The sequence below is a fragment of the Phlebotomus papatasi genome, chromosome 1 (genome assembly GCF_024763615.1).
Source record: "Phlebotomus papatasi isolate M1 chromosome 1, Ppap_2.1, whole genome shotgun sequence".
Lineage (NCBI taxonomy): Eukaryota > Metazoa > Arthropoda > Insecta > Diptera > Psychodidae > Phlebotomus > Phlebotomus papatasi.
In genome coordinates this window covers 108,549,568-108,563,371 of record NC_077222.1, presented here as the reverse complement: position 1 = coordinate 108,563,371, position 13,804 = coordinate 108,549,568, and the positions used below count along the sequence as shown (strand labels likewise).

General features: G+C 32.1%; 1 protein-coding gene across 1 annotated transcript; it reads left to right on the top strand.

Moving 5' to 3' along the window:
• The first annotated feature begins 325 nt into the window (after positions 1 to 325).
• On the top strand, positions 326 to 13,536 carry LOC129799147 (protein giant-lens). Its single transcript, XM_055842824.1, has 4 exons — positions 326 to 1,450; positions 7,619 to 8,136; positions 12,415 to 12,589; positions 12,659 to 13,536. The coding sequence occupies exons 1-4, from the start codon at positions 1,229 to 1,231 to the stop codon at positions 12,878 to 12,880; spliced, it is 1,137 nt and encodes a 378-aa protein (XP_055698799.1). The 5' UTR covers positions 326 to 1,228; the 3' UTR covers positions 12,881 to 13,536.
• The last annotated feature ends 268 nt before the right edge of the window (positions 13,537 to 13,804 follow it).

Below are 13,804 nucleotides of genomic sequence, written 5' to 3'. Positions count from 1 at the left end.
AAATTTAGGGGTTGTCTTTAGGTCTCTGCTACACTTGTTTTAGGTAAAAATCGACCAAAAAATCCCAAATTCCCAAATCTCTACACATCAGACAATGTTTTTGACCTGATGTCCAACTCTTGGTCGAGCATGTAAAAGAGTATGTGGCTTTGCCTCTGACTGTTCCATCTCACTCTCCATTGGCTGTCTCTCTCACTATTTTTTTTTCCAATGTTTCTACATAAGGCAGAAATGTGAATGTATGGGTTTTCATTCAAGTTTCTTCAATATACACGTTTTATATATTAAAGAAAACGCAAGGCTGGAGCTCTATTGAGAAAAAAAAAACAACCGAGCAAGAGAGACAAACAACGAGGCAAGACATTCCGATTCATTGGAGGCGCATTTCAGTATTCTTGTGTCGATCAATGAGTGTTGAATTGAGCTCCCTCGATTCTCGCAACTCCCAATCGCCCAATACACCAACTTCCATTGATAATTTCCTTGATTTCCCCCTCGCGTGATCCACGGGAAAAATTTCTGCATTTTCCGGTGGACACTCTGGAAAAGCCCAGGCAGAGTGTGAGACAGAGAGAGAGATAGTGAATATTAAATTACACCACAAGAGTTGTGGATGATGTTGTAAGAGTTTTGTGGCGGTTTTTTAAAGAAATGAAACTCTAAAATCCAATCGCGCGGGTTCATTTGGACAGTGAGAAAATTCCCTCGTGCAAAGAGCTCCAAGTGAGGAAAAAAGGGCGCTGAAAGAATATTTTGTACAAAAAAAAAAAGAAAAGAAAAACAGGAAAAATTCTTACGACTCTCAACACTTTTCACAATATTCTTTCCCAAAAGAGACAAGAAAAGCCAAGAGAGAAAAATGGATGTGTTAGCACATAAGTGAAGAAGTAGAAAAAGAGTGAATAAACAAACAAGAGTTCCAGAAGCAATTTTAAGTTGTTTGCATTGAAATCGAACGTTGTAATATGTTATATCACATATAGGAGAGTGGAGGAGAAAAAAAAGCCACAGCAAAAAGCACGACAGAAAAGTCGAAGGAGAGAGATTCAAAAGCACTTTGGACTAGTTCAGTTCAATTTTCAAATAGTACATATAGAGCTTTTTTCCTCAAGTCCAAAATTGAACTCCTCAGGAGACCGCAGTAAATCCCATTTTAAAGTTTTCTAAAGCCCCAAAGGATATAAACAACAAGAACAAGAAAAAAAAATAAGGAAAAAGAGGAGGAAAAATGTACTTACAAATTGCCGGAACGGGATTTGTGGTAATTTGCCTGATTCACCTACTCGAGACAGTTCATCTTCCGCTGGAGGTGCTCGAAGTGGAGGATCTCGTGAAGCATCAAAGATTGGATCTTGCCATCGAGTACAACAGCAGCGACAGCGGATCGACTGCAAGAGAAAATCAACCTTCAGATACCATCAACAAGCCACGAGTCTTATATCAAGTCGGGGTAAATCATTTAATTGATTTAATGTCCAATCAATATTTCTCCCGTGTTCTCTCTGCTCCGAGGAGTTCATCACTCAATTCTCCAATCCAGGCACCAATTGAAATGTCTTCTTAACTGCCAATTAAACTATTGGCTCATGTTTTTTTTTCAAATTTAGAGCGAAGCTAGACAATCTTGAATCTAAAGTCAAAACTTATGAAATAAGCGAGACATTATGTTTCAAAATTAAACCTAAAAGAACTAAATTGAAGGAAGTACTTTGGGACTCAGCTCAATCAAGATTTTTAGGAGAATTTTGACTTAAAAATAGATAGGGGCGAGTGAACACCTATTGACACTTTAAGAATTCGTGTCTTAATCTATTGGCACCGTATTTTGTACCTCTTAGGATATGAAATTTTACCACCTATCTTTGTAGGTAAATGCATTTTAATATTTTGACTAAATTGCCAACAAAATTATCCCTGCCGGACTAGGTGTTCCTTCGACCTTGTTAGGAATCCTTTTTCAATATGTAGAACATTCGGAAACTTGGCTAAACCTCGTACAATATGAGCTTTAGGCCTAACTTTTCTAATTTCTTATCAGTCGGAATTTCTTGGAAAATGTTGACTTTTGATTGGATTATTAATGACAAATAATCCATTAGATTTTGAAAAATCAATGAAATTGTTTGTTATTTAGGATTTTGAGGCATTCTAGAACTGGAATAAGGATTCAGTCTTAAACCCAGATAATTGTAAAATGTCTAATCACATTTTAACACTAAAACCTTCCAAGATCGGTCAAATTGACCGGATTTAAAAACTTTCAAAAATTAACGCATATTTAATTGGTACAGTGAGGCTATCAAACTTTATGAATTTCTTTAAATATGCATGCAATATATTTTTCAGTGTTTAATTTTATTTATTTCCTCTTTTCAACAAAAATTTGTTGGATATTTCACCTACCGCGGTCTGTCATTTGACCGAACCGGAATCGGTCGGTAAGTTTAGTGTTAAATCCAACTAAGGTGAAATAGAAATTTTGAGTATATAAACAAATTTGAAGATTCTGACCTTGATAATCATATAATAATTTAGTAAATCTGCAATCTCGGCAATTCCTAAATTACTTTCAATATTTATTCAATTGGCTTTTATCAAGTTTACAGGAAGTTGTCCCAATTCTAAATTATTTGTCTCAACGTCTACGCTACATGAAATTTAAAATTTTACCTTATAATATGGTTAAAACGTATTCAAATCCGTATACTTAGTCGGTATATTTCCTAGAGTTAGGGCCTAAATAGACTCAAGCTGATCCTCGAGAATAATTAGCCTGTAAAATTTGGCAGTAAAGATTTATTCCAAACCATCATAAACTAAGGGGTTAGGGCCATCAATTAGATGTCCGTTGCACAAGTTTCCTTTGTTTAATCTTTTACTGTAAAATTTCACAGTGTAAATATACTCGAAGATCAGCCTGAGTCTATTAGGGCCCTAACACTGCTATGCCCACGAAATCTTTTATTGGTTTTATATTTTTTCATTGCACGAAATTGATTTTTTTATATCTTTAATCCTATTCCATTAATTTATCTTTATTCTTATGAATCACATAATTTTCCGAGAAATTCCCTTATCCCATTTGTCTGTCCGTTGTTACCGAACTACAGGTTAAACGGTTAAAGGTGGTAATTTCTGGTTTTCAGGCTTTTTGCGCTTTGTTTTACATGCACCTTCAGCAAAATCATGTGATTTTGCTGAGAACCACTCCGTGATTTTTAATTTCTAAACCACAATGACCTTGGATTATTCTTCAAAGAAGGATTTAAAGGTCAAATATTTAGTATTTGACCTTGACAGTTTGGATTTATTTGAAAAGACTCTTCAATTTCTGATCAGCCTTAAGCGATTCCTTTAGTAATCTCTGATTTCTTTCAATCAGATTTGCATTTTTTTATTATTTTTATCCTAAATTTAAATGTAGTACTGTCTTGTTATTTTGAATACGTAATATTTTCTGGAAAACACCAAATATCTAACAAAAACTTAAATCTATGGTCATTAAAAAATTAAAATTATTCAGAATAGGTATAATTTAACTCAGTCAGTAAAACCATTACATTTAATCAGTAAGAAATCTAAATTAACAAAAGTTATGTTTCTATTTTTGTTGTACTTTAAAAATGGGAATATACTTATAGTGTCTTAGCAAGACGAAAAAATTATTACTATAACACTATAGTCAACAAACACTCATTCACAAGTTTATTCATATAATACTTGTACACAAAAGGTTCTAATTAATTAATTTCTAAATTCCTAGATATAAGAAGCTTAAAATTAAAGAAAACCTAGGGTAAAGTAAGGTGAAGTGCCCTGTAGTTGGCTCAACTACCGGTTTCTCAACTCGTTGAGTGGAATTATTTATTCAATTTACTTAGATTTGCTATAATATGATCTAGCGGATCTAATACTTTATTATACTATTAAACATAATGCAAATCAGTCAATATTACATAAAAAATTGACTAAAAAACGTTCAAAAAAAATTGGTTAAGTAATTTCACCGACCTAGTTGAAGAACCAGCCGACTTAAAAGCACTTTACCTTACTCTACTTATGAATGATATCTAATTCAGAACTTTGCGATTTTCTCCTGTTACAGATGGGCAAAGAGAAAAAGAAAACCATAAAAAAGAAGAAAAAAGAACAAATAAAAGAGGAAGATTTGATCATTTGATTTGATCAAATTTGACATTTTAAAATTAAAGGTTTTTATCACAGAATACTAAGAAGCATAGGCCGAATTTAAGATTATCATTTAAAGATTTATTTTATTAAAATATTTATTTCATGCAACTAATAAAGAGTTTTTGCTAAATTGTTACATATTAAAATAAATGGTTCAAATATAATTAAGTTTATAAGATTTATACGGATTTCAGATTGGAGCTTTCGCCTAGTTCCGAAATGTCTCAAAATCCTAAATAACAAGCAATTTCTATGGTTTTACAAATTATAATGCATCATTTGCCCTGGATATTTAAGGGATTACGTGGGTCGCGCATTGTAAAAAAAAAACAGAATATTTCCTTGACGTCTTTTTTCAACAAAATAAATAAAAAATTAAATCGAATTCTTAAGTATATGAAAGTGTACTATTTTACAGAACAGATTTTTGGAGACAGTTTTTTCATAGTGTATTCATATGACAGCAAAAAACTAAATATTTCCTGTTAGATGATGAGTTAAACTCGTACTTGAAAGGTAGAATTTTTTAGCTTGGTCACAACTTATTCTTTTATTTTTTTAAATAAAATTTTGCCAGAAATCCAAATTTCATTAAAGAAAAATCTAACGTGTATTTTCAATGAATACACTATGAGAAATCTTGACTCCGGAAGAACATGGTTTTTTCAAAATAAGTCTCCGAAAATTTCAGAAAATATAGTTTAAATGTTGTATTGGTTGTACTTTTATATGCTTAAGAACTTAAAATAAATAAAAAAAATTTATGTCGAAATAAAATCAGAAAAAATATGGTGTTTTCCAGTATTTTGACCCACGTAACCCCTTAATGATAAACCTTAATGATAAGTTTAAACCCCATCATTTTAATTATAATTTCGTTAAAGTTTTCCAAGATGTATTTCAATAGAAGCATAATTTAAGCGATCTGTTAAGATTTTTTTTTTCATTTTTGGACTACCTCTTACACCTGTTCATTTACTCAACATCATTTTTCAGGATTCAAGGATATATAATATTGCGTATTTGAGTAGAATTTGAGTGATTAATTTGATGTAACGGAAGCACAACTCGTTTTACAACTTTATTTTTAGGGAAATTTTTAAACTGTTGCACTCGAAATAAAATTATACCTAGTTAAAATTTTGTCCCTGTAACTTCTAATAGGTGATATTCAAAACATATTTTTTAATAAGTGTGAAGAATGATTTTTTTGCTAATTGAATTTTGATTTTATTTCCTAATATAGAGGAGTATGAGGCAATTCCCGAATAAAAATGGACCAAATCATTATACGAATCACAAGTCATATAAAATTACATTATTATGTAATAAATATTTTCAAAGGTAATGTAGGGGAAGTGGGATACCTTTGAAATTGGGGCAGCTTTAAAATAGTGATTTTTCTCCTATTGATAAATGAAATTGAGCTATATCAATATTAGCTTCTCAATATTTTGTGAAGCTAAATTATTATCATGATAAGGTTCAATTCCTCTTATGAATAGCAGAAAAATCCCAAGTTCAAAGCTGCCCTAAATTCAAAGATGCCCGACTTTTCTCTAAATGTGATCTGCCTCACCCTCCTCTACTTATTTTACTTGATATAATACCAGGATAATAAGGTTAAAGTTTAAAAAGAAAGTCTTCTATTTACTAAATTTCCCGTAGATGGCCTTCAGGTGTTTGCCGTAAAATTTAGACAAAAATTCAAAATTTCAAAAAAAGGCGTTACGCAACGCTCTCGTGCAGCATCCAAGATATCATCAGAGCTACCATTCAATCTGCCATCTGAGATCATTCCAGCTCTGGATGATGGCATACGGTGAAGAAAATCTGAAGAGATTTTTTTTGTCATGTTTTATTTACTATAAAGAACATACATATGTGGCAACCGGACATCCGGTTGCATAGCAGCACATTTACTCTTTTCACCTATTTAAAAAAGGTTCTCCTCTTCGTCTTTTTTTTTCTACCTCCTGTCTTTTTTTTTTGCCCTCCACAACTTTAATAATCTTCTCGTTTTTGTTTCGCCTCATTCATTCCTATACGGAATTTTTATATATTATTCCTCTTGTCGCTATATACATTGAAGAGAGCAATCTTGTTCTTCAGTTTTCTTTCTATTTCTTGGGCCTTTGCTTTAGGCTAAATGTACTTCCCTTTAAACTCTTATTTACCTTTTTCCTCCAGCTCAACATCGTTCACCTCAACCCAATCCTATTGACTCGCATTTATTTTGGAGGCCTTTTTATCGTTATTTTTTTTATTTTTCATGTATATTTATTGAATGAAATACACGACACCCAAAAAATGAACAACGGAAGGCACCATCTTAGGAAATTATATCGTTTCTTCTATTTTTTTCTTTATCATTCATCCTCTAAATGTGATTTCTCTCATGCTAATATCGAGGATGAGGAGGTACTTAAGACTAAGACCCCTTTTTCGAATCCTTTTTCTTGTTTTTCTTCCGAAAGAGACAGCTTGTGAGAGAGAAAAAGGCGCGAAACACTCATCGTATGAATCGACCCGATTTTTCGCGCTAAATTCATTGAGAAAAACATCATGAATGTGTGCTTACAATAAAATCAATTGGCGAACCAATAGAAAAACACTTAGGAAAGCATAATTAAGTTGAATCTAAATTCCATGGAAAAGACTCTATGTAAGAAAAAAAAAGAAATATCGTAAATGTTCATCAGAACAATATAGAACAACTTCTCAGAATATCTACGCACTCGACTTGCGATGAATAAATGATGTCATTAAATTGCTATTTAATTATGTTATTGAATTAAACTGCTCACTGGAGCGAATGGGAAGCGATATAACTTCCTCCATCAATGGATCAAAATGTGATATTTTTTTCTTCCTCATTGGAGACACCAGAATCTCCCAAGATAGAATCACTCAAATGCCAAATAAAATCACTGAAATTGTTTTATTCGATGCGTAATTTAATAATCACAGAAACGTGATTTGATTGCAAAAACAACCCAATATTTCTTTATTGGTCTCACGTTTGACAAAATGAGGTTTAGTTAGAAAATATTTTGGCAAATTGTCGGAAGACGGAATGATCACGTAATAGGTGATAAACTTCCTCAAGTAGTTATTCTAATAATTAAAATTCTTTCAATAAAAACGCATTTGTAAAAAAAAGGCAATTTGTAGTCTTATCAAAAGCAAAACACTCAAAAACGTTAAAAATACTTTATAATTGCTGTTTTGCAACGCGAAATATTGCTTTTTTCTCATCGAAGATCAAAAGTTCTAAGTGGAGATAAAAAAATTTTAAAAACCTCATACGTACTTAATACGTAAAGGTCATAAATACATTTTTTCTGACGTCAAGGAGATTGAGTTTATATGAATTCCTCGAATTATATCTGCAAATTCTAATCAACTATGGTTACTCGATAAACAGTCGTCGGAGAGCGATCTTCCCGTTTGTGTGCCAAATGCCGTTTGTTCGAAGATTGATCTCTACGAGACACCCTGGATTGAGCGTCAGTGTCGCTGTCCAAACACCATCAACTACCCCAGTCAACACATCAGCTACCAGCATGGGGATCTGCTGGAGAAGATCCTGCGGAAGATCAGCAATAATCCCACGATTGACAAGAAAGTCACAAGGGAGATGCTGAGGCGACTCGGAGCTGTCTATCATGTGGATGACATTGTCCTGAGTGGTGTAGATGAGCCAGAACACTATTACTATCGCAGCAAAGGCCTGGCTCATAAACAGAGGGATTTTGTGAGTCATCTAACAGCCACGGCGACTGATCTGCACGAGAGCAAGAGACTTCGGCATGCATCCCATCGGGATTTTGCCACAATTGGCGGATGCTCGAGCGCCATTGGCAGTGACGATGGTCACACAATTGTAGACAAAACCAGGCACTACAAACTCTGCAGTCCCATTCATAAATTGCCAGTCTGCCGGTGAGTGAATGAGGTGTCTTTTTTTTCTTAAATGATTATTGTGTGAAAAGGTAATCCGGAAAGAGATGTCTTGTATACCTGTTATGCAGACTTTAGATTTGAGGTTTAAACCCATTTACAAAAGTGGTCTTTACTTTAATTATACAAATATTTATATTTTTCGAATGGTTACGCTTTGGATTAGGTAAAAAGAATTTCAATCATATTCCAACTAAAGATGAGAAATTCAGAGCAAAAAGGACATAGGGGGAAGTGGGGCAGTTTGAAATTTGCTCCTATGTTTAAGTGGAACTGAGCCATATCATAATGTAATTATCTTCTAAATCTGTTTGTGTATCTAAATTATATCATGATAAGGCTCAATTTTATTTAAAAATAGGTGAAAAATACTAATTTCAAAGGTGCCCCACTTGCAAATGTACCGCACTTCCCCCTATCGTATTATGCAATTCATTATGCACTTTATGCGATTTTTTAGAATAAGATTAATGATCATCATTAAATTAAAATGCTCAGCCAAGATATACACCAGATACTGGCAAAAAATTACAAGAAACCTAATTCACATCCTATAAGACCTATTCTGTTATTTCAGTCCTGTGCTGTATCTAATTACTTTAATTTTTTTTTCTAATAATTTTTATGAATTCCAAACCTTTTTTGCAAAAAACCAATGGATAACTCATATTGAGAAACGCTTCACAAAACCCGAGAAACCCATTCTTTGCATAGCGAAACACGGGAAACCAGAAACTTTTTGTCAGTAAAAATGGGAATGAGTAATCCCGTGGCAAAAACCCTGATTTCAAGAAAATAGGAGAAGGGCTCATTATTTTGGAATATAGAATCTTTTAGAAAATTACCCATTTTTCACACGAAAAACGTAATTCACAAGGCAAATCTCTCTTCAGGTCAAATGAACAAATCACCATTAACGTGAATCAACACAATATTTAATAAATACATATTTAATAAAAAAAAAGCGAGGAAAAATTGTTAGTACTTCACCAGAGCTAAATCAAACTGAAGAAAACACGAAGTTGTGTCATATTTCTCGTAAGCAATTGCTTACACTGAATTTTCAACAAAGAAATTTTAACTCAAATCATATTCGAAATTTAACGAATTTAGTGTTAAAATCTTCCAAAAAGAACAAATATTTAGACAGAGTTCATTATTCATTAAATATTGGAATAAAGATCTATAATTTTAATCAATTTATCTTTATTGTCCAATTTTACCCTCAAAGTGTCCAAATTCAGAAACTGTCCAAAATTATAAATCCTTCCCTTATAACCATGTAATTTTGTTGTGCATCTCGGCTTACACAATCCTTAGTAAGACATTTTTAGCAGCTTGTTTATTGCTAATCTATTATAAAATTATATTTAGAAAAAAATTGTTAAAAATCTTTTAAATCATGCTTGAAAAAATTTAGAGAGGAATTCGAGACATATAGTAATTTCAAAATTAATGACAATTTTATAATAATCGTTTGCTAAAGATGACTTGTTCATTCTACATATTTCATATAGCATTTAGGTCAATTCCAATCTAAATTATTGGTAATTTTTTTTCAAACCAAATAAACACTTTAAAATTGAAAGCGATATGCATATATACATTAATATTGACTAAGCCAGAATCTGATGGAAATCTAATCTGATCATTATTTTGATTATAATTAAGATTGATTGAATTGATTATAATTTTGATTAGGCCGTGTCTCAGCTTAAGTCGGAAGTGAGTATAAAACGGGTGTCAGACACCCCACAAAGGCTTAGCCATTTGTCTTAACTCCTCTAATTCCTTATCAGGCATGTTTTCTTTAAAAAATTGTAGTTTAGAATTGGATATTAAGGGGCAAATGATCCATTAGATTTTGAAAAATCTGTAAAATTGCTTGTTATTTAGATTTTTGAGACCTCCGAAATTGAGCTAAACCTCCTGTCTGAAGCTGGCATAAGGCATTACGGCTTAAGCCAAGAGATAGCTTAACGTGATTATAATCAAAATAATGATTAGACTATATCCCCATCAGTGTACCACTAAGTCGTCTCTCGGCTTAAGCTTTAAATCTGTTTAGGGCATTAGGATTGCATATTAAAGGCAAATGAGGTTACAAATCTTGAAGCATTACTGTAATTTCTACCTACTTAAGCAAAAAGGATATTCAGGAACGTGGCTAATATCCTGGACTTAAGACAGTCTTGCAAAATTTTGTTAAAGCCTTAACGTTTTTTTTCCAATATCGTACGATGAAACATCTTAAATTAAATCATGAAATATCTTAAAATATGCAACAGACAAGACTATCAATTGTAATTGTTTTTTGAGAATTCAGCTTTGAAGCTTAACCTAACCTTATAGCTTAACTTGAGGTTTAAAGTTTAAACAATTTAGTACAAATGAGCTAAGATTTTAGTTTATAGTTTTATTCAATAATTTTTGTTCGTTATTTCTAAGTGCGGTTTTTCAAGGTTAAAATTTAAAAAAGGCTATGGAAAGCGCACACACAGAAAAATTTTGACTCTAAATTTAAGAATATATAAGATCCTGGGAACTTAAATAGGACGTGAATCCCTGAGGCGTTTAAGTTTAGAAGCTCTGAGCGAAAGAAATGGGCTAGAATCCCTAGTTCTTTCAAATTAAGAGATCGGGAACTTAAGTTCAGCATTAGTTGGAAATGAAAAATGTCTACAGATTTGCAACTAAAACTAAATGATCGAGGATTTAGAATTAGGGCATTGGCATTCATTGGATGGGATTTGAAATTAAATTCCTGGGTGTTTCTGTTAAAGAATTTACCATTTTTCTGTGTGCATTTATCAGGCGAATGGGGTCATGTTTGCACACGTTTGAAAGGTCTTGGAATTCTTGACAAGCTTGAACCAATTCCAAAATATTTTCTATCCTAAATTCGGACAAGTTACTCATAAGGTGTTATGAGCAACGTTGTGTACCGATAATGAGCTGATTATGAACTGATAAGTAGTTTCCGTCTGAAAATCAAGTCTATTACTCTTATTAAAACCATTTTGATTTTCTTTTTATTATTTTACAAATGGGTTTCTAGTTCCTATCAATTGAGAATCGGTAAACGTTAAATGAACCAAAGAATTAAAACTTGATTCTCAATCTTAATCTTGAATCTATAACAGGCACATAGGGCGCATATTGATCATCATTTTCATTTAAAAATAATGGCTTGCTTAAAAAGAAAAGATTGCAAAGTCTTTTGCTAAAAGTTTGTATAAGTACTTTCGCCAATTTGGCAAAACTTTTCCACAAATTCAAGAATATTTCTTGACAAAAATTTAATAGAATAGAATATTTATTTGGTTAATGCCCCGGTTGAATGCAACAAGTTGGGACTATACAAAATAATTTAAATAAAAAATTACTACTATAAAAAATACTTTATAACTATATGACTATAAAAAATAATTTATTGACCGTAGATTAATTAAAACATTTATTTAATACTCTATAGAAGAAAGCAACCTTTTGACAAACTTTTTACAAAGAAATAGCAAAACTTTTTTAAGAATAAGGAAAGGTGGTGAGTCTTCGTACCTCTGTAGCCAGGATGTGAAAAAGAAAATTGGAATATCTAAAGGCTAGAAACATTCGAAAGTTACTCACTTTCCCCTACTCTAAAAACAAAGTTTGTAATTTGTTTATTAGAAGTTTGTCAAGCGGATGGTTTTTTTTTCAACACAGAAAAAGATATTTTATAAAATTGTTTGTAAATATTTGTGAATTCTTACTGAGGACTTGCGAAATGTTCGTAAATCGTATAATCCACAAAAAAGTTCGTAAAAGTTTGTTACTTCTTCCGCAAACACTGTTCATAATGTAATCATTTAATAAGTATTTTTGTTCTTTTACAAATATTTGTTCGTAAATGTCCATAAACAATCAAAAAATGTTGGTAAATTGTTATCATTCAAATAAAAATGCACGAATAAATGTTTGTTAAAGAACAAAAACTGTTCGTCAAGTGATTCTGTTACGAAAAATGTTTGTGAAAAAGCACAAAGTTTTACAAACTTTGTGGGTTAAACGATTTACGAGCAGTTCAGAAGTCCCCGGTAGAAATTCATAAATATTTACCACATTTATTCAGTAACATAGCAAAAAATTAGTCATTATGAAGCTTGGGACCGTGCAAAGCGTAATAATAATAACATCCTTTTGACAAACTATTAATCCTTTTTTCAGAATTGTAACTGTATGATATTCTCTAACAATTCTTTGTAAATCCTCTATCTTCAGATACTTTAAGGACTACACTTGGACACTTAAATCCACCTCAGGAGTCAATTCAACACAACAAATCGTGCACTGTAGATGCCCCAAAAATTCCGTAACTTATCTCATCAAACGAGAGCCTCTAAGTCAAAAGGATGGACAAGGATATGTGTACTTCTTTGCCTGTTCTCCTCAGAGTGTATGTATACAAAAGTTCTTGTGAATTTCTCGATTTGAATTTTAATAGGATTTTGGGTGTCTTTTTCAGCGTTTGAGATGCCAGAGAAAAGAGCCATGCAAATTGTTCACAGTACGAAAGAGACGAGAATTTCTCGATGAAGTCAATACGAATCCCCTTTGTCAATGTCCTCACAATCATCGCTGTCCTCGACATCATACAGATGTGGGAGTTATTGTTGGCAAATCCTACGCCCAGGACAATATTAGAACTTATTCGGGGTATTGTATGGCTGAGGATTTGGAAAAGTAGAAACGAATAATTGATTTTTCCCCAAAATGGACGACTTTGATGTACAATGCGACAAATACTTAGAATTACGAGCTAATTAACCAACTAATATGTATATTTTCTTTATCATGAGAATGCCTACAAAGTGTATTTATTAATAATTTATTTCACTGAGAAACATTCGCAAAAATAAGAACGAAAAAAAAAACGATGACCTCCCTTTTATATTAAGAAGATAAATCTAATAGCTTTAATTCTGATTGATTCAAAAAATTTTAGTATCTTTTAGTACGTACATTTATAACTTTTATTTTCTTTCCCATAAATTATTGCTAAAGTAGTGAGAAAAATTGTTCTATATAGTGTCTCCCCTTCCAAATAAATAAGACCGGAAATTGAAGGGAACTCTCCCCTTCCTCCAACATTTATACTTCAACATTATTGTACCTGAATGTATAAAAAAAAAATGAAAAGTAAGAAGTGTTATCTAGTTAGATTTTTTTTTCTTTAAGAATATTGCTCTTTCATAGGCGATAAGATATCGATGGATGGATACCTTAAAATACATGTATTTTATACGCAGATAAAAAAAAAACGGTATGTATATAAAAGTTGTTGTGTACTCTTTTCGTTAAAAGGAAAAAAAACATACTTGAATAAATAATTCATTCACTGGACATACGATTATGCTTTTTTCTGACTTTTATATATTTTAAAATTCTATATGATTCTCAATTATAAATTCCATGTATTGGGAATATGTTACAATATGTTCGATATGTATCGTAAAAGGTTTTTATGCTGAAGATCTTACTGGTTTCTTTTTTTTCTGACTAGAAAATCTACTCATTCCTCTACATTTGGGCGATTTATTCCCAAGTGTGAGAAGGTATTCAGTTTCACGTGGAACGAAGATCGTTAATCACCCAGAGAAATGCACTCGCA

Excerpts from the sequence above, each read along its gene's own strand:
- LOC129799147 (XM_055842824.1), top strand. The coding sequence starts at position 1,229 with ATGTACTTACAAATTGCCGGAACGGGATTTGTGGTAATTTGCCTGATT. Across the intron at positions 1,451-7,618 it reads GAGTCTTATATCAAGTCGGG|TCGTCGGAGAGCGATCTTCC; the intron begins GTAAATCATTTA and ends CTCGATAAACAG. Across the intron at positions 8,137-12,414 it reads CATAAATTGCCAGTCTGCCG|ATACTTTAAGGACTACACTT; the intron begins GTGAGTGAATGA and ends CTCTATCTTCAG.